Source organism: Silene latifolia, chromosome 9, assembly GCF_048544455.1.
Source record: "Silene latifolia isolate original U9 population chromosome 9, ASM4854445v1, whole genome shotgun sequence".
In the NCBI taxonomy this organism is placed as follows: Eukaryota; Viridiplantae; Streptophyta; class Magnoliopsida; order Caryophyllales; family Caryophyllaceae; genus Silene; species Silene latifolia.
In genome coordinates, this window is record NC_133534.1 from 131,024,235 (window position 1) to 131,043,479 (window position 19,245).

Genomic DNA, 19,245 nt, shown 5'->3' on the forward strand with positions numbered 1-19,245 from the left:
TCACTCTGAGCGAGGCCGACGCAGTAATGTCCATCCGGGCCCTAACACTGATGTATGTCTCGGACCGGGGGGAAGCGCATAAGCTCGTCTCCAAGGACGAGAAGGACGAGGTGGTCAACGTCCAGGTAGCTGCCATAGGATGCAACATGCAATCCCTCAAAGCGGCAAAGAAGTCAGAGAAAGGAAAAAGTCCGTCCTTACAACAGGAGGGCGACCTCATGGACGCAACTAGCGGCTGACTGGGAAGGTGTGCCTTTGATGAGCCATTAGGACGCTGGTAATCTCGGGAAAACTTTGTATAGCGGCGGAGGTGTCCAAGATAGTTGTGGGCACCCCAACGCATGTTTATACCTAATGAAAAATCGTCCAAGTCTTCCATAAAAGTGTCCATTTTCCCCCATCAGTCATTAACAGGAAGCAGACGCCAGCTCACACTGTCACATCGACAAGAGCGGCAGTCTCCGTCAAGAGGTAGGCACCGTCGCAGTCACCCCAAGTAGTAGACGCCACGGCAGTCACCCCAAGAGGTAGACGCCGTCGCAGATCCTCAAGTGGTAGACGCCACGGCCGTCATCAAGAAATAGACGCCGACTCACTGTCACATCGACAAGAGCGGCAGTCTCCGTCAAGAGGTAGGCACCGTCGCAGTCACCCCAAGTAGTAGACGCCACGGCAGTCACCCCAAGAGGTAGACGCCGTCGCAGTCACTCCAAGTGGTAGACGCCACGGCCATCATCAAGAAATGTGACGCCTCACACATGTCACATCGACAAGAGCGGCGCCTCCGTCAAGAGGTAGGCGCCGTCGCAGTCACCCCAAGTAGTAGACGCCACGGCAGTCACCCCAAGAGGTAGACGCCGTCCCAGTCACTCCAAGTGGTAGACGCCATGGCCGTCATCAAGAAACAGACGCCAGCTCACACTGTCACATCGACAAGAGCGGCAGTCTCCGTCAAGAGGTAGGCACCGTCGCAGTCACCCCAAGTAGTAGACGCCACGACAGTCACCCCAAGAGGTAGACGCCGTCGCAGTCACTCCAAGTGGTAGACGCCACGGCCGTCATCAAGAAATAGACGCCAGCTCACACTGTCACATCGACAAGAGCGGCAGTCTCCGTCAAGAGGTAGGCACCGTCGCAGTCACCCCAAGTAGTAGACGCCACGGCAGTCACCGCAAGAGGTAGACGTCATCGCAGTCACTCCAAGTGGTAGACGCCACGGCCGTCATCAAGAAATAGACGCCAGCTCACACTGTCACATCGACAAGAGCGGCAGTCTCCGTCAAGAGGTAGACGCCGTCGCAGTCACTCCAAGTGGTAGACGCCACGGCCGTCATCAAGAAATAGACGCCAGCTCACACTGTCACATCGACAAGAGCGGCAGTCTCCATCAAGAGGTAGGCACCGTCGCAGTCACCCCAAGTAGTAGACGCCACGGCAGTCACCCCAAGAGGTAGACGCCGTCGCAGTCACTCCAAGTGGTAGACGCCACGGCCGTCATCAAGAAATAGACGCCAGCTCACACTGTCACATCGACAAGAGCGGCAGTCTCCACCAAGTGGTAGACGCCACGGCAGTCATTAACAGGAAGCAGACACCGGCTCACACTGTCACACCGACAAGAGCGGTAGTCTCTATCGGCAAGCAGATGCCGGCTCATACTGTCACACCGACAAGAGCGGCAATCACCCTCAGGAAGCAGACACCGCGACGGTCACGACCAGCGCAGTTGATACTCGCTGAAGCGATCAAAATGACTTGGAAGCGTTAAACGCAATTGAGATACGCACTCTAGACTGCCTCGGCCAAGCCGCGACGGAAACAAAAGAGACGCTCAATTAATAACGTAAGAAGACAACTCAGACGAAGATGAGAAAAGACCTCGGCCAAGCCAGAGGCAAAGTAAAAACGCTAAGTACAGTTGAGACGATCAGCTATTAGCGCAAGGAAAAGAAATGAGAAAAAAAAAAAAAAACCTCGGCCAAGCCGGAGACAGAAGAAACGAACTCTTATTAAAAATAATAACAGGTTACAAGCGAGGAGAACGCAGACGACGGCCGTCCCCATAGGGATAAGCCAAAACACAACCCACCAAAGTTATACAAGTACAGGGAAAAGAAAAGCAAAAAGTTACAAATATGTCATTTGGGACGCCAAAAGATGGCAGGGAGGAAGGGCTTAATAATTGGCTCCCGAATAGCTGAAGTCATCCGAAACGCCGGGTGAGCCTGGTGACAACCGCCGGCCTTCCTATGCCTGTTGCTGCTTATCATCGGCAGCAGTGGCAGCATCTACTTCGATGGGCAACCCAGCAGTTTTCCTAGCAGCCTCAGCTTCAGCAGCCTCAGCCTTAGCCTCGGCAGCCTCAGCTGCCCTCATTCTCTCGGCTTCCTCCTTGGCCGCCTTAGCCTTCTCATCAAGGGCTGCTTTCTCCGCGGCCGCCTCTTCCTCTATCTTCACCCTCACCGCCTCCTTGGCCTTCTCCGCCACGGCCTTCTCCTTGGCTTCGAGCTTGTCGTCAAACAGCTCGTCAAATTTGCCCCACGGAAAGGAACCATCAAGAGGGAAGAGCTCCTCAATCACTTCCCTGGCAGCTTCTTCGGCCAGATCTCGGAATTCGGCGCACATGTTAGGGAGCATGACGGTTTGGAGCATCTCAATATCGTCCTCCTTTTGTCTAATGATGGCCTCCTTGCTCCGAATCACCTTCCCCTGGATCTGATGCATGCCCCTGAATTCGTTCCTCTGCTGGAAATAAAGGTCGGCGTGCCTCTGAACAAGGTTACACTTCTCCAGCAGTTTTGCAACTTCGGTGCGCAGCCTCGCCTTGGCTCTCTCGCAAGGACCTCCTTTTCGGCGTCCTCCCCGAGCTTTCTCTCGGCCCAAGAGCGCTTTCTCAAAGATCTCCCCTAAGCCTCTGCTCATTGAGGAGATCCAGCTTCGCCTTCACGGCCACCTTCTTAGTGGCATTAAGCTCAAGAGCGGATTGAGCCACGGCCTTCTCCCCGCTCTATAATACGAGCACCGGTCGGCTCGTTCCACCTCGCCGACTTCTTGATCAACCTCGCGCTTTCCGCTTCTGGTGGGAGGGGAAGCCTTCGGGATGCGAGTCGGTGGTGACGTTTCGATCACCACTGCGATCGGGAGGGGGAAACCTTCGGATGAAGAGTCGGTGGTGACGTTTCGATCACCACTGCGGCGGGAGGGGGGGAAACTTTCAGGATGAAGAGTCGGTGGTGACGTTATGATCACCAGCCTGCGCAGGGTCCTCCTCCACTTGCTGCTCAATAAGAGCGACGGCAGACAGCGGCTGACCTACAAGATTTAACGAAAGCATCAGTATCAACATACATAGACATGCCAGAGAGCTGTCATCGGCGGCGCCTAATGAACCGGCTAAATCGAGCCACAAGATAGATCGCACCATGCTTCGCCTTCTTGGCGGGAGGATGCATTTCCTCGCCAGCGGCGAAGCAACGGCGGCGGTAGAGGTCATCTCCTTTCTCTTACGGATAAGGGGAGACCCCTCCTCATCGGAGTCCTCCCCATTGGTGATATCAACGATCTCCACCGTCACCTTCTGAACAGGGGGGATGGGAGGTGGAACTGATGTCGACGCCATCGCCGCCGAAGACTTTGTCTTTCGCGTATGGCGCGGCATGTTACTAACAACCTTCGCACAGGCCTCCACCACATTCAAGCTTTTCACCGATCCATGAGATCATTCGGCGACGTCCTGCGGTCATGGGTTAGAGCCTTGGGATGCAAGTTAGCAACGGTTTTATCTTTGTGCAGCCCCATTCTCCGAAGGAGATCCTCAGACAGGTCCGGTCCAAAGTGGTCTGCAAAGGAAACAAAGCAAGAGTTAAGTAGAAGAAATAAATCAAAGTTTAAAAAACAGAAACATTGAGAGCAGAGATGGGCCTCACACCGACCCCACTCACCCTGTGCTAGGGCCGGTATGAGGCCGACATGGCAGAGCGGCTCATCCTGGAGGATGATCTGCGTTGGGGGAATCCATGTTTTCGGCACCCCACTCTTGTCCGCCTCAAAGAGCCTCATCGCCAGCCTCTCATCCTCCTTAAGAGGGACCTTGCTGGCATCCATCTTGAGCTTTTTCCGGGTGACCCATCTGTCGTGCTCCGCCTTAGTCTCACACCGCAAATTAACTTGGTGCTGAAAGAAGCGGGGCAGCGGATAGTCATCCGGCACCTTAACGTACACCCACCGATCTTTCCAGTCCTTGCAAGAAGTCGGTTTGTCAACAGAGACATAACCCCGCTCCATTTGCACACTCGTACCATCCGACGCGGCGAGAGATTGATGGCGGAGGTGATGAAGCCGGAATAAATTCACCGTTGGGGCCTCTCCTTGAAGAGACAAAGCGACAAAGCCGACTATGGTCCTCACGACCAACGGGTGCGGTTGGGCAACAACAACGTTCATGGCCCTAATGATGGCCATAACGTACTCATTCAGCAGAAACCGGAGCCCGTACTCCAAGTGCCGCATGTATACGCCGATGTGACCGGGGGAGGGCAACAGACCCGCTGACCCTCCTCGGGGATAACAATTGTGTATCCCCTGCCAAAGAAAAAATGGCCCTCGAAAAATGTCTCGCCGGAACAACTGGCGAACTTATGGGTCCAAGCACGGTCAAGGCGGACCTTACAGGCGTCGCCGTGATCCATAACGTACTGCCTCCCCTCATTAGGACGAGCCTTTTCAGTGTCATCACCAAAATCGTCTGCGTCGTGATCGACATCATCGTCATCCTTCCATTCCTCCAAAACTCGAGGATCAACTTCGGGAGAAGGAGACCTAGGGCCCCCAAACCTTGTCGGGATGGCATCTAGTATCCCCTCCCCATCAAGACGCGACGGGGAACCCCCCGGCGCAGAAGTGCTAGTCCCGGCGTCAGCAGAAGACATGATAGCAATGGTTACTTAACAAAATAAAAAGTGAGGAAATTTGTTTGTTTACCTTGAAGAAAAAAACAATCGCCGGAGTAACAACTCTGAAAATTAGAAGACAAAGAAGCCCTTGAAAGTTTAGAGGAAAATTTTGGAGAGAATGAAATTGGTGGCCAATTTCACGGACTAATTGCCCTATTTATAGGAAAAAGCCCATGAAGAAGGACCAATCAGAGAACAGCCCATGAAGCGTCAGCCAATCAGCAAGCAGACACGTGTCAGACATGCAACCATGGAATGTCAATCGTTGCAACAGTTGAATGTCAATCAATGCAACAGTGACCAAGCGTCTTCAACACGCCCGTTCACATCTCTTCGCCTATTCATCTACCTCAACAAATTCCTAGGTATCTGCTCTCCGCCGGCCACATGATCGACCAAGCTACGTAGCACCGGTCGGGGGCAATCAAAAACAACCGGCACTCTCAACCCTGGTCTCGGCCAGCGTCACTTCCTTTTCCACATCAGATGCCCCTTTACACATCCATGTGGAGGGGGGATATGGTACGGCCTAAGCAGAACCGGGCCGAGGTAGAAGAAGCCGATGCAGAAAATTTTTGCAAAATTACTTGCGCAGAATATACGCTAAGCATACATCGGAGCCCATACCACGGCATAGACTACGCTGGGGGAAAATTGATGGGGCATATTCTGCACCGCTGACCAAGTCAACACATTGAGCAAGGTCAAGGATATCCACAGCAAAGTCAACGACTTAGACAGTCTAGCCGATGCAACCCATCGGCCTGTCACTGAGGTCTCGGCCTGGCAACCAGCCAGCCGGGACACATATCCGCGTACTCATATCCAAGACCCTCGGTCGGCCTGCCATGGGTCCATCGGCCAAGGGTAGAACGGTCTTTCCACCTGCTAGCCACTTGGCCACTACGTGACAAAAGGTGAAAGTCTATAAATACTCCTCAACCTTCATTGAGGAAAGGATCCACATTCTAACCTAAGAATTACTATTCATCTGGTAATATCTCCCTTATCTCTCTACAATACGTATTTAGCCAAGTAACAACTTATCCCTCTAAGTTTACTGACTTGAGCGTCGGAGTGAGTACGCTTGGCACAAAGCCAAGCCCTCAGTTCGTTCATTGTTGCAGGAGAGGCCGAGAGGAACGATAGACAAGAGGGATCCAACTCAAGATATCATTCTACAAGCCACGGGTGGTAACGATACTTGCTCTGGAATTACACCCGGAACAATGTTGTAAGTTACTATTTTCGCCTATTGTTTTTTTTTTTTTTTTATTTGTTTAACCCTTTAATTTTCATATATGTATAGTTTCTATTCTTACCAGCTTTGAGTTCAACATGACAAACAAAACCTTATATTTCACTCATTCATAAATTTAAAAAAAAAATTAAAAAATATAAGTTGCAAACACAAAAAATAAAAAAAAATTGATGCAAACCTTTTATCTCCCTCCCATAACTTTGATTATCAATTTACCCTATTTATTTAACTTTATTATCTTCTTAATGATGATCTTTTTGCTTTCCCCTCCCCATTATATAACAATAATCATAATTTCCATGTTATTCAAAAAATTGGTAAGTAAAGTACAATATTATAAAAAGGCAAGACTAAATATTTCACCAAGTCATCTCACTAAGCCATGTGTCATAAAAAAAATTTATTTTATTATTATCATGTGTCACATGCTTATTAGTAAAAAATTTTAAAAATATAAAGTCTCAAACATACAAAATAAATTTAAAAAAATTGATTCAACCTTTTTATCACCCTCTCATAACTTTAGTCATCAATCTACCCTATTTATTTAACTTTATTACTTTTATTTAATGATGATCTTTTTGCTTTTCCCTCACCATTATATTACAATCAAAATTTCCATTTTATTCCAAAAATTGGTATGTAAAGTTTACATAGATAACTAGAATATTTTTTTGCTTTTTTTCTTTATTGTATATTGAATTAATTAGAATCTTATTTTTTATTACTTTTGTGTTTTCAAATTGTAGGAGGATGATGCATACTCACATAATTTAAAAATATTACCTTAAGCAACTTTTTATTAGTTGAATATGCAACACTTTTCACTATGAAGTTTCATGCGGCGGCCCTAAAACCCCTCTAAAATCTATACAATCTAATTAAAGGGGTACTTAAAATGACAAATTTAATTAAATGTAACATGAAAATTTTAATGTGACGTGGATTATCAATTTATAGTTACATGACACTGATTTCATTCACTCATCTATAAATAAATTTATACAATTTAATTAAATGGTACCTAAAATGACAAATTTTAATGTGACAAAAGAATGTAAATGTAATAATCTTTTTAGTTTCCTCTCATCTTTATACCTATTAATAATTAATACATTCTACTAATTTAGCATATCACTTTTTTCTTAAATGATGAATTTCATTGCCATATTTTTGTCTACGATTATCATCTCTTGTGTTATCACAATATCTCTACTTGTCTACCTTAAACACCTTTGAGATTTAATTTTGTCGGTCTAAACACTCTAATTCATTCAATCAATAAAGAGAACTTAAAATAACGCCTAAATATTTGTTGGGAGATAATCATTCATAGTCCATAATCTTTAAGCTGATTAAAACAATAAATTATTAACGATCCCGTGATTTTCACGGGCTCCAAAACTAGTTCTTGCATAATATTGACGTGGTTTTTTTTTTTGGCAATGTGGCATTTAGTAGCTCTAGGTGGCATTTAGCCATGCTTATGTGGCTTTTAATTGGGGGTTTTATGTACCTTTTTAATAATATTTATAGATTTATAGATAAATGGGTTAGGTTAGTGCCACCAAACTTAACCTGAGAAAAATAAGAATCTGAATTGGGTAGGCAGTCCTTGTGCGACTGTGGGGGGTGTTGTGGTTTCTCTCTCCTCCTATTAGCGATGTAAGTCCGCCATTAAAACTGAACATCCGATGATGGTGGAATTTCTATGTTTAACTCCCCATTTTTCTATGTTTTCAGATATCTTCGCGGGAATTTCAATTCGTATAACTTTGACTCCCCAGATCTCATTCAAGTGAAGATCAAGCTCTTGCATGTACTCCTTCTCTCTCCTTTCATAATTGCTTGCTTGTTTTCCTGCCTTTTCATTCCATCATTTCTCTGTCAAATTAAATTCCACCATTTTAACACTCAATTAACTCTAGATTACTCCTCTTTTTATTTTATTTTGGTATCATATTACCCCAAATCATTCTGTTGTTCAATCATTTTGGATTATGGCTTTGATGCTGGCTGCTGCTGCTTGAATGATTTCCTCCGTATATGAGCATACTTTTTCTATATTCTGATCATTTTCCTCAGTGGCATTTTTGGGTTTATTATTATCTTTTTAATATATGGTGATCGAAAACCAATTGCATATATTCTTGTATGATGATTTTCTTGCAATGGTGTTGGCATGTATTTCCCCGCCGTCCCGTACAATGTGCCACCACAAGGCTACTCAGTCATGAGTATTTCATTGCTCTATCCATCCTATTTATATTATTCTCTTTGATTAGACTAAAATGTTTCATTTAGCAAAAAGCGATATAATTACATCATTATTCTATAAATAAGGAGAAATACGATTAACAAGATTGAGATGGAATGTTAGCGATTTCTTTTGGTGTAAACCTTCCGGTTTAGTTCATAATCGTGCCTGGTAGGACCACTAGGGCGATATAGCTCTCCCTCATGAGTTTTAACATTGTTGCGTTATCGGGTTTGATCTCGAGACCTCTGGTTAAGCTAGTCTCCCACATAGTTAATGCATTCCTTTTTAATTTGTTCTGGCCAATAAATTTCATTATTTAGGAATGTTTATGGTGGTAAAGAATAACTGTGGGCCTCTGTAGTTCACTTGCATAAAAACTAATCCAAAACAGTAGTTGTAAACTACGTGCTGGAATAGAGGAAGTACCTCTTGTTGATGGGTTCAACTGATGATTAATATTTGACGACCCCATAATATGTATGTGCATTTTGGTTTGGAGATCGAACTATTGTTAGATAATGTGGTGGCCTGATTTACTTGTGATTAAATTGCTCAGTGCAGGTGAGGTTTTTACAGGATTTTGTAGAACGTGTCTTGAAGTGAATTGATTTGCTAGACAATCGTGGATCTTTTCCACCGTAGACTAACTTACTGTTGACTTGAAATTATTCAAAGGTGCAACTTTTTTCTCTTCAATGCCGCCCCCACGTCAATCCGTCATATTTTATTTACCAGCGAGTACTTATGAGTAGTTCTGATTTTTGACAGATATCTCATGTCAGGCAAACGAACATTTACATTTTAAGATTGAGTACTCCTGTTTTAAAGAGTTTTTTTGGCTGCTGGGGTTGTAGGGATATTTCGTCGCAGAACATATGGTACCATGCGATCCGTTTATTCAAATTTTCATAATATTCGTTGTTTCTCTGATTTTCGTAAACTAGTTAATTAATTTTATATGTTGATTGTGTAGGATGGAACTGATTCTGATAATGAGAGTGGCAAATTTAGTTGGAGTAGTGATGATGAGCCGGAAGAAAAGAAACCAACTATTGATTTTGGTACATCTTTCACAGCTGCAAATACAGAGCAGTGTAATGGCACAGAAGAGGTGAGTGATATGATACCTGGGCGCTATATTGCTAACTGTAAGTTACCAATTTGTGAGTTTATCTGTATTTTTGGAGTTTCTCATTTCCTTGCGTCGATAGAAGTTGTCAATCATGTATCAATTTATGTTACTTAAAATATCTTTGTTTGAAAAGTGAAGATGCTTGCAACACATGTAAACGTGCATGTTATCTTTGAATTAGGTTATTTAAGTACGGTTATTGATCTTATTTTTTGTGGAAGAAGTACAAACTATGGAACAAGTAATTTTTGAATTAGGTTATTCAAACTTGGTTAAGTCATTGCTCTCTCTTTTTTACGCACATAAATGGTGTCGTAGTTTAATAAATGCAGGGCACACTGCAATTACAACGTACAAGGCGAAGATGTACGCCTCACTGATGCGAGGCGACTGTTTTACTTTTAGAATGAAATAATGTGTGATAACACATTTTTGGATTTTATAGAGGGTTAACATGTAAAGGAGTAAATGCTAGGGATAGTGTAGCAAAGAGGAGCAAAATAAACAAATAAACAAATAAGAAAAATATGAAAATTGCATAATAGTGTTTTTCACAACAACGCCTTATCTATAAGGCGCACTCAAACATATTAACTAACGTCTCACTAATCCTTGCACAGTTGCATTCAAACTAAGAATGATGCCCTCTCTTTTTCAAGCTAAAAATGACGTTTCTGAATGTTTCTGTTGTTACCATTAATGTCAATCTTATCTATGTGTACTTCTACTTAAACCTAGTAATTATAGTATGGCCTAATGATAATTCAGTTTCTAATTACTTTCTTGGAATAGTAGATTCTGCGGACCTTTTTGATAGTTGACTCTAGGCAGAAGTCATATGTTTCCATTGATGCTACTTTTTTTTTTACAGTGGCACTTACAGCCTGTACCCTATGCCTGTGTTGCTTTCGTTTAAGTTCAGTTTGAAAAGTTGTGTGCCCTTGCTTTAGAGCAGCCACGGGGTAATGATAATGATGAGGATGATGATCTTTCTTATAGTATTTCGCGGCAGTTTGTGTACATCTCGGAATTGTATTTGATGTGATCATTTGATGATAATATGATATTGCGGCAGTTTGTGTAAAAGAAGCTTCCATTGCTATTTTAATCGACTATTGCTGGTTTCATCTCATTTTAATGATGAAATGATATCTAATAAATATTTTGGCCAATACATCATTTTATTGAAAAATTTAGGCCACAAAAAGTCAAAAAGTGCCTTTATAAAAAAAAATCTTTGCAAGAAAAATATCTCAAGCTTTTTGCGCCATTTGCGAGCCATGGCGCACCGAGTTGGCCGATTTACGATATAACTGGGCCAACTCGGACGGGTTTTTGCTCCTTTGTTGATAATTTCATGAGCACAATCTTTTTGTTTATATCAAAGCCCCAAGTGACTAGTGGTATCTATTGAAGATAACCCTTTCAGTAGCTAAATTATTGTGTTAACTAACCTTTGGTTATTATTTTTTTTGTTTCCTAGGGAAGTTCCTCTTCTGGGCCTTCCTCAACATTGTTTCGTTATTTTGTTAAAGCTGGTTTCTCCGAAGATTTGGTATCAAAAGCAATTGAAGAAAATGGTTAGTTTAAATGATTTCGCCGGGCTTTTTTTCACGCCCCTTTTCTTTTTGCCGCGGTCCTTGAGCATTTAGGCTGTTGGGATATGAATTTTATCTTAAAAGCTTTTATTTACTTACTAATTGTTCATTTGAGCAGGAGATGGTGATATGGATTCTATCCTAAACGCTCTTCTTACTTATGCGGTTAGTTAGGGGACATTTTCATTCGTGACCTTTTTCTTCTTGTTACAATAACAGTTTCGTGACCAATAACAGTTTCAGAAATGTTCTTATGATCTATTTGGTCTCAATGTGCAAGTATTCTGAAATATTACATGTATCTTTTTTGTGGGAAAATATAGCCATATAGGCAAATGTACCCCTTGCAATTATGTATTGTATAACACTATAATAAGCTTCATAAACTTCTCTTGGTTATGTCTTAACCCATTTACTTAGATTAATAGTTTTGATGAATAAACAAGATAACGGCATTAGCAAGAACCCTTTGATAAGTCTGTGGTACCATGTATATTACTATGTATTCCGTCATTTTAATTGATTTTTTCTGCCTTTTTCTTTTGGTCAATTTCTTTGACTTTCACCACTCTCTTTTTGGTCTTTCACTTCTCTCTCTTATGCATATGGCCTTCCTACCATGTTCTCTTTCTACTTGTGTATTATTTATTATATTTCTTAAGTATCGCACTATGATGCCATTTCGATGTGTAGAAATCTAAGAAAAGGAGGGAGTATTAATTAACATTTCTCTACAGTTACAAATATAACTAAGAGAAACTTTGAAACATGATTTGTTCATCTATCTTTTTTGCTTGGAATTTAAGATTAGTTGGCGTAGCTTGATTAGAGAATAAAAATTTGCAGTAACCAGTAGCTTGTGAAGCATTTACTGAAGTTGTAACTCATTTGGCAATGTAAAATAGCTACGTTTTTATATAATCGTTCTTATGTTAATCTTTTTCTTCATTGAAAACTCAGCATCTTGAAAACTCAGCCTCAAATGAGCAGATCATTGAAAACCATTCTGAAACACAACAAAATTGGGACTTTGCTGCAAGGGTGAATGATGGACTTTCTCAGAACCTAGATGCTAACTCTGATCAGAAATTTGACGTGGATTCTGATGATTGGTCTTCAGACTACAATGAAAATATCGCTGAGGATCTTTCTGATTCAGATAGTTGTCCTGGAATTGAGGTACTAATATACAGTTGATAGCACTTTGTTGTCTAAGCTATGCTATTTGTCCCTAAAACACAATCCTTCTATCATGTAAATGATCTGGTAGGTGTACCGTATCTTAGCGAGGATTTAGTTGCTTTTAGCTAACAAAAACCTTTGGTATTCGTAGTAGTTCTTCCATTTTTTATTTCTTGATTACCACCTTATCTAACCTTTTACCACATCATTCCATTGATCACAGGATAGTTCCCCCCCTCGATCAAAAGAGCAGCCGAAGTTTAAATATTTAAAAGACATGGGTTACCCCGCGGATGAAATTTCAATAGCAATGGAAAGATGTGGTATTTGCTCTATAACATTGCTCGCTCATACAACTCGTACTTGTAGTTTTTTTAAGTAACTTATATGCGTTCTTCATTACATTTGTTTTTTCACATCTTATATCTTTGATAGACACATTCACACAGATTATAGATTTAGGTTATTTAAAGATTTTTAATTTCTAATGTGCACTAGTCTTTGTTGACCTCTTTTCATCAGGTCCGGAGTCGTCAATTGAGGAATTAGCTGATTTCATTAGTGCTGCTCAGTTAGCAAGAGCATTAGATGCATCATATGTTGATCCTCCGTCAAAACCTAAGCTCAACGGTCACTATGGTAAACATAAGAAGAGAAAGATGTCTGAATATGAGTTGTCTATGAAAAAACATAGAGGAGATTTTGAGGACGAGCCGATTCGCCTTCCTAAGCCAATGATAGGGTTTGGAGTTCCTACAGAGCATTGTCCCCCTTTCCATAGAACACTTCCAGAGGGAGCCTTAGGTCCTCCATACTTCTACTATGAAAACGTAGCACTTGCTCCTAAAGGAGTTTGGGACACCATCTCACGGTTCCTTTATGACGTGGAGCCTGAATTTGTGGATTCAAAATTCTTTTGTGCTGCGGCTCGTAAGAGAGGATATATTCACAACCTACCAATAGAGAACCGTTATCCTCTACTCCCGATGCCTCCACGGACTATCCACGAGGCGTTACCCTTAACTAAGAGATGGTGGCCTCGGTGGGACACTAGAACTAAACTTAATTGCTTGCAAACAGCTATCGGTAGTGCAAAACTGACTGAGAGGATCCGGAAGGCTGTGGAACGGTATGATGGCGATCCACCTCCAGATGTCCAAAAGTATGTAATTGAGCAATGTCGAAAATGGAACTTGGTATGGGTTGGAAGAAACAAGGTGGCTCCTCTGGAACCTGATGAAGTCGAAATGCTCTTAGGGTTTCCAAGGAACCACACTAGGGGAGGTGGAGTTAGTAGGACAGACAGGTACAAGTCACTTGGTAATTCATTTCAGGTATATCTCCTTTCTTTTTGTTGCTCTTTATTTTTTTTTCTCAATCTATGTTATTTTGACTCTACTTGTTATGGCCATATTCTGTCGAAATACAACTCTTTGATACAACACTAAAGGTCATGGGTATGAAATCCAAACTGGACAATTTACTAATCTGACACTTCTCTTAGGAGAGATAAACAACACTAAAGGTCATGGGTATGAAATCCAAACCGGACAATTTACTAATCTGACACTTCTCTTAAGAGCGATAAAGAAGCGTTGGCAGTACAAAAGTAGAGGAAAAGATGAATATACGAGCAGAGTATGATTTTTTACGATTTTAAGCCCATGTGTCAAGCGTAGCTCTACTTTAACTATAAGGACTTGCTTGGAATGAGAGTAATTATTAGGGGAGTAATAGAGCTAAAATGAACTAAAAAATGGAGGGAATGGATGAGGGTTGGAGATAGAAATGGATAGAAATAGAGAAATATAGTGTAATAGTCCCTCCATTAAGGGAGTAATTGTTACCCCCCTCCCCCCCAAGTAATGAATTACCTCCATATGGAGGTAATAATTCCTCCCTCCCCACCTATTTGCACCCTCTACAACCACCGCTAACCACCAATCTCCTCCCATTTCTTCTTATTTTAACTCCCATCACCCCCTTAATAATTACTCTCATTCCAAGCAAGCCCTAAAAGTTGTAAATGTTTCACACTTCCAATCTAAATTTTGCTTTGGAGATATGTTTGGTGTTCCTGTCCCCTTATGGATTGTTATCATTTTAGGATGCATCCCTATGTCTCAAAATTGAATCACGGTGAGCCTGAAATATAGATATGTATCTGTCCGACAACTTTACCGAGACCAAGTAATAGGTTCCCATGCCAAAATACATGACTGTGCTGATTGGTGCATAACACTGCAGGTTGATACAGTGGCCTACCATCTTTCTGTGCTGAAGGAGTTATTTCCAGAGGGCATCAATGTTCTATCTTTATTTTCGGGAATTGGAGGTGCAGAAGTCGCTCTTCACAGACTTGGAGTACGATTGAAGACGGTGGTATCGGTAGAAAAATCGGAAGTGAACAGAGACATTGTTAGGGTTTGGTGGGAGCAGACGAATCAGAAGGGAATTCTGATCGATATTGATGATGTGCAAAAACTGACAGGAGACAGAATAGAGCAGTTGATTAGTGTGTATGGGGGTTTTGATCTTCTGATTGGTGGAAGCCCCTGTAATAACCTTGCTGGTAGTAATCGGGTTAGTCGGGATGGACTTGAGGGCAAGGAGTCCTCACTTTTTTTCGATTACTGTCGTATCCTGGACCTTGTTAAATGCATTATGGCTAGGAATCTATGACCAACTGTAGCTTAAATATATAAATCTGTCGGAGGTACAATAATTAATGTATCTGAATAACTGCTTTACAAACTGATCTCTCGAGTAAAATAACGGTGTTTATCAGTTCAAGAGTGAGAATGTGTCTACAATAAGAACATCCTTTCTCTGCAACACTTTACATTAGTTGACATCACCCCATAGTTTTGAGATCCCCATGGTCGTTGACACCCACTCCTGATAATCACAGCTCCCAGCCTCCTATCGTCTATTTAAAAACCTTCCCTTAAAAAGTAGGGTTTTAATATACGGAGTATGAATAAGATATTGTATGTGGTTTTAATTACACGAATTTCCGTATATACGATGATTTTCTGAAAACCCTATTGGGTCCGAGTTTGGCCAAAAAAATCCGGGTATATGATTCTAATACGGTTTCATAAAAGAAATAAAAAACAAAAAATCCCACAGAAGCTAAATAATTTAAAGCATAATCACATTAATTTGCCCACTTTCTTTTTACCTGATCCGTTTGTATTATAAAAGTTGAAAATTTTGTTTATTTGAACATGTAACATTATTATTAAATTTAAAGTTTATGATATTTAGTGTCGACGCTTAATCTCCTTAATTACATATAGTATAACTTTACGGTGGCTGCAATCTTCAAAATCTTTACAAAATGATTGCATTTCATTGTTGCAATTATTAATGTCTTTTTTTTTTTTTTTTTTTTTTTTTTTTTTTTGGCAGCTGTAAAAGAAGGCGTACCTAACTAAGGAGACATAGCCTTACAAGCAAGGCTATGAGCAACATTATTAAAAACTCTAGGAATGTAACTAATAGCTAAACAATGAAAGAAAGGAAAGAAAGACTGGATGTCGGCCAGAACCGCCTTTAATTGGTGATGCGGACGGTCAAGTCCCGCCAGTTGGCAAACAAGCCCTAAGCAATCAGACGAGATCATCAAGTGCCTAATACCATGGTCATGCGCCCATCGAATAACCATTCGCACTCCCAACCCTTCCGCTTGCAAAGGAGATTCAGCAGTAATTCTTACCTCGGCTGTCATTAGTTGATCCCCAGTCGGCGACAAAGTGACCCAACCCACGCCCGCAATATCCTTCCCTCTCCACCCCGCATCAACCATCACCCGAACAACATCACAATGTCGTACCTCACCTACAAGGCAGCACGGATTGCTTTCACGAATCCATAGAAAGCTCCCTTGTTGTGACGAGTTTATATTGCTGTCGCCCGTGCTAATATCCTTTTGAGCCCTGTTACTGACTTGATCCGCCGTTCCCACAATTTGTGTCCATAAATTAAAAAAACCAATGGGATGAAACTCAAGTTCATGAAACAGGGCCCGGTTCCGAATGCTCCATAGGCACCAGATCATTGCCAAAAACCGAATTAGCCTCATTTCCGCATCCTCCAAGTTCTTCAAAAAAGAGATCCAACCAATAATCCAATGATCAATACGCATAAACGAAGCCATACTAGTACGAATCCCACACTCAGAGCTAGCCCACAATCTACGAGACACAGGACAGTCTCGAAACAGGTGTTCCATTGTTTCCATGACATGTAAATCTGACTTACACAACTTACACGAAGTATCCATCACAATACCTCTTTTCGCAAAATTATACCCAACAGACAAGGAGTCCGTCAGAATTCGCCATAGAAGGATTTTCCATGATTGTGGTCCCGGTAGTCCCCATAAAGTTCTTTTACAAAAGATACGCACCGTCTCAGAGATCCTTTCTTTATCCTTAGTTGTTCCTTTTCTGGTCATATACTCCTCAAGAAGTACCCCATACCCGCTCTTTACACTATACTTGCCATCCAGAGAATGCAACCAATAAACCTCATCCTGCACTTGTGACACGCATATTGGCTTTGCTAAAACGTTTCTAGCACACTCCTCCTCAAATAGGTGCTTGACTAAGTTCTCATTCCAAACCACATCTCTTCCATAGTGGTTCCTTGTTGTAAGCTCATGAACCCGTAAATTTCTCAAATCCACTGAGTCAAGACCTAGGATATTACGGCTAGGTTCCGGATACTCTCCCTCCACCCATCTACTAGTCCAGACATTTAATTGCGACCCTACTCCCGGCTTCCATCCCATATGCTGTCTCAGAAAAAGTAACCCATGCAGAACACTTTTCGCTCCCCATGAAAAATTTTGTCGTTTCACAACTGGAAAATTATTCCCCACCTTACCGTTTTGAAGTAGTTTTTTCCGGAATATTTTTATGAAATAGCTGTTGTCTCCAAACAAAATCCTCCACCCATGCTTAGCTAACATTGCTTGATTTAAACATTCAATATTACGAATCCCAAGGCCACCCTTAGTTTTTGGTAAACTAAGGAAACGCCCACTACACCAATGGATAGGCTTCCCTTTTCGTCTTCCCGCCCACCAAAAATGTGACAGTAAAGAATTCACCTTATTAGTCACACTTACCGGTATTTTAAATACCGATAGAAAATAAATGGAAAGATTGGATAGGACGGAAGAAATTAAGGTCAGTCTTCCCGCAGGTGATAAGAAAATGCCATTCCAAGATGAGATTCGTTTCATCACACTTTCCACCATGCCCTTAAAAATTTCCTTTTTGAACCTTGGATGTCAGTCGGTAAGCCAAGGTACTTCCCTAAACCCTTATTGGCTTTGATTTTCAAGAGCCTCAATCCACGCCTTGCCTTGGCAAGTGTCGTACTTGGGCTAAACTGGATTCCTGATTTGTCCTCATTCATCACTTGACCCGAGATCTTACAATAGCCATCAATAATATCCCTTAAGTGCTTGGTAGAATCACTTGTGTCACGAAGGAAGAAAACTGCATCGTCCGCAAAGAAAAGGTGAGACAAAGGCACCTCACCACGACACAAACTAATCCCCTTGATCATCCCGCTTTCCTGTGCCCGGATAATCTTCCATGACAGAACTTCCATACATAGAACAAAAAGATAAGGGGACAAAGGATCCCCTTGTCGAAGTCCACACTTAGGTTTGAACAGTTTTAAAGGCCCTCCATTAAAAAGAATCTGGTAAGACACAGTGGTAACGCAATTCATGATGAGCTTAATGAGACGACTTGGCAACCCAATTTTTATTAAAACCTCCCTTAGGAAGTCCCATCGTACTCGATCGTACGCCTTACTCATATCTGCTTTGAAAGCATAGCAATTATTCTTCCCTTTTTTATATGAGTTGATCTTGTGAAGAGCTTCATGAGCTAGTAGAATATTATCCGAAATCACCCTTTCCGGAATGAAGGCATTTTGAAAATCCCCTACCAAATACCTCATCACACCAGCTAGTCTATTAGTAATACACTTTGAAACAATCCGCATGAAAACATTAGCCAAACTTATAGGGCGATAATCCCCCACATTTTCAGGATTGTCACATTTCGGAACCAAGCATATGAAAGTTCTATTTTGCTCGTGTAGTACTCTACCCGAATTTAGAATCGAAAGAACCGCTTCTGTCATGTCCCTTTTTATAAAATACCAGCATTTTTGATAAAAGATTCCCGGTATTCCATCAGGCCCTGGTGATTTCGTCGCTCCCATTTGGAAAACAGCTTTACGAACCTCTTTAGATGTGAAATTCCGATTCAGAGAGTCACAATCATCACTTTTCACCACATTTGGAAAATCACACAAAGACTCATCCATTAGGAGTCTCCATGTATCATGATCCACCGTTGCAGAGGGATTAAACAACGCGAAGAAGTAATCATGAAAGATAATCCCAACCTTATCCAAATCATACTCCCAATTGCCGTCCCCATCCTTCACGCCAAGAATAAAATTCTTACCCGCTCTCCCCTTCACCCAATTGAAGAAATATTTTGTACACGTATCCCCTTCCGCCATCCACCTCAATTTAGCCCTCTGTCTCCAGAAGATTGCCGCTGCCTTTGAAAACTCACGTACCTCCTCATTTGTTTTAGTATACAACTCGGAATTACCATTTAGGACAGCTTCCTCCATCCCCTTTTCCAACTTGATATCGAAATCATCCCATTTTTGTTTCCATTCTTGTCGTTTATCTAAGGCCCATTGTTTAACCCGTTGTCTCACCGAAGATAACTTTCTCGTAATCCGAAAAGTTGGTGATCCCCATACTCTTAGCAACCATGCTTCCTTAATAATAGCAATACACTCTTCATATATAA

At 42.0% G+C, this 19,245-nt stretch overlaps 1 protein-coding gene across 2 annotated transcripts; it reads left to right on the forward strand.

Annotated features, from left to right (window-relative positions):
- The first annotated feature begins 7,768 nt into the window (after nucleotides 1–7,768).
- Nucleotides 7,769–15,178, forward strand: LOC141600074 (DNA (cytosine-5)-methyltransferase DRM2-like). 2 transcript variants are annotated; one of them, XM_074420248.1, is made up of 11 exons: nucleotides 7,769–7,878; nucleotides 7,957–8,032; nucleotides 9,030–9,148; nucleotides 9,242–9,351; nucleotides 9,447–9,584; nucleotides 11,089–11,185; nucleotides 11,322–11,368; nucleotides 12,164–12,382; nucleotides 12,609–12,708; nucleotides 12,908–13,719; nucleotides 14,633–15,178. In XM_074420248.1, the coding sequence occupies exons 4-11, from the start codon at nucleotides 9,349–9,351 to the stop codon at nucleotides 15,065–15,067; spliced, it is 1,851 nt and encodes a 616-aa protein (XP_074276349.1). In that variant the 5' UTR covers nucleotides 7,769–7,878; nucleotides 7,957–8,032; nucleotides 9,030–9,148; nucleotides 9,242–9,348; the 3' UTR covers nucleotides 15,068–15,178. The 2 variants fall into 2 exon arrangements, with proteins under 2 accessions (XP_074276349.1, XP_074276350.1); XM_074420249.1 differs by having other exon boundaries at nucleotides 7,781–7,878; nucleotides 9,256–9,351.
- The last annotated feature ends 4,067 nt before the right edge of the window (nucleotides 15,179–19,245 follow it).

Coding starts and splice junctions, on each gene's coding strand:
- LOC141600074 (XM_074420248.1), top strand. Junction 9,585..11,088: donor AGTGTAATGGCACAGAAGAG/GTGAGTGATATG, acceptor TTTGTTTCCTAG/GGAAGTTCCTCTTCTGGGCC. Junction 12,383..12,608: donor ATAGTTGTCCTGGAATTGAG/GTACTAATATAC, acceptor CATTGATCACAG/GATAGTTCCCCCCCTCGATC.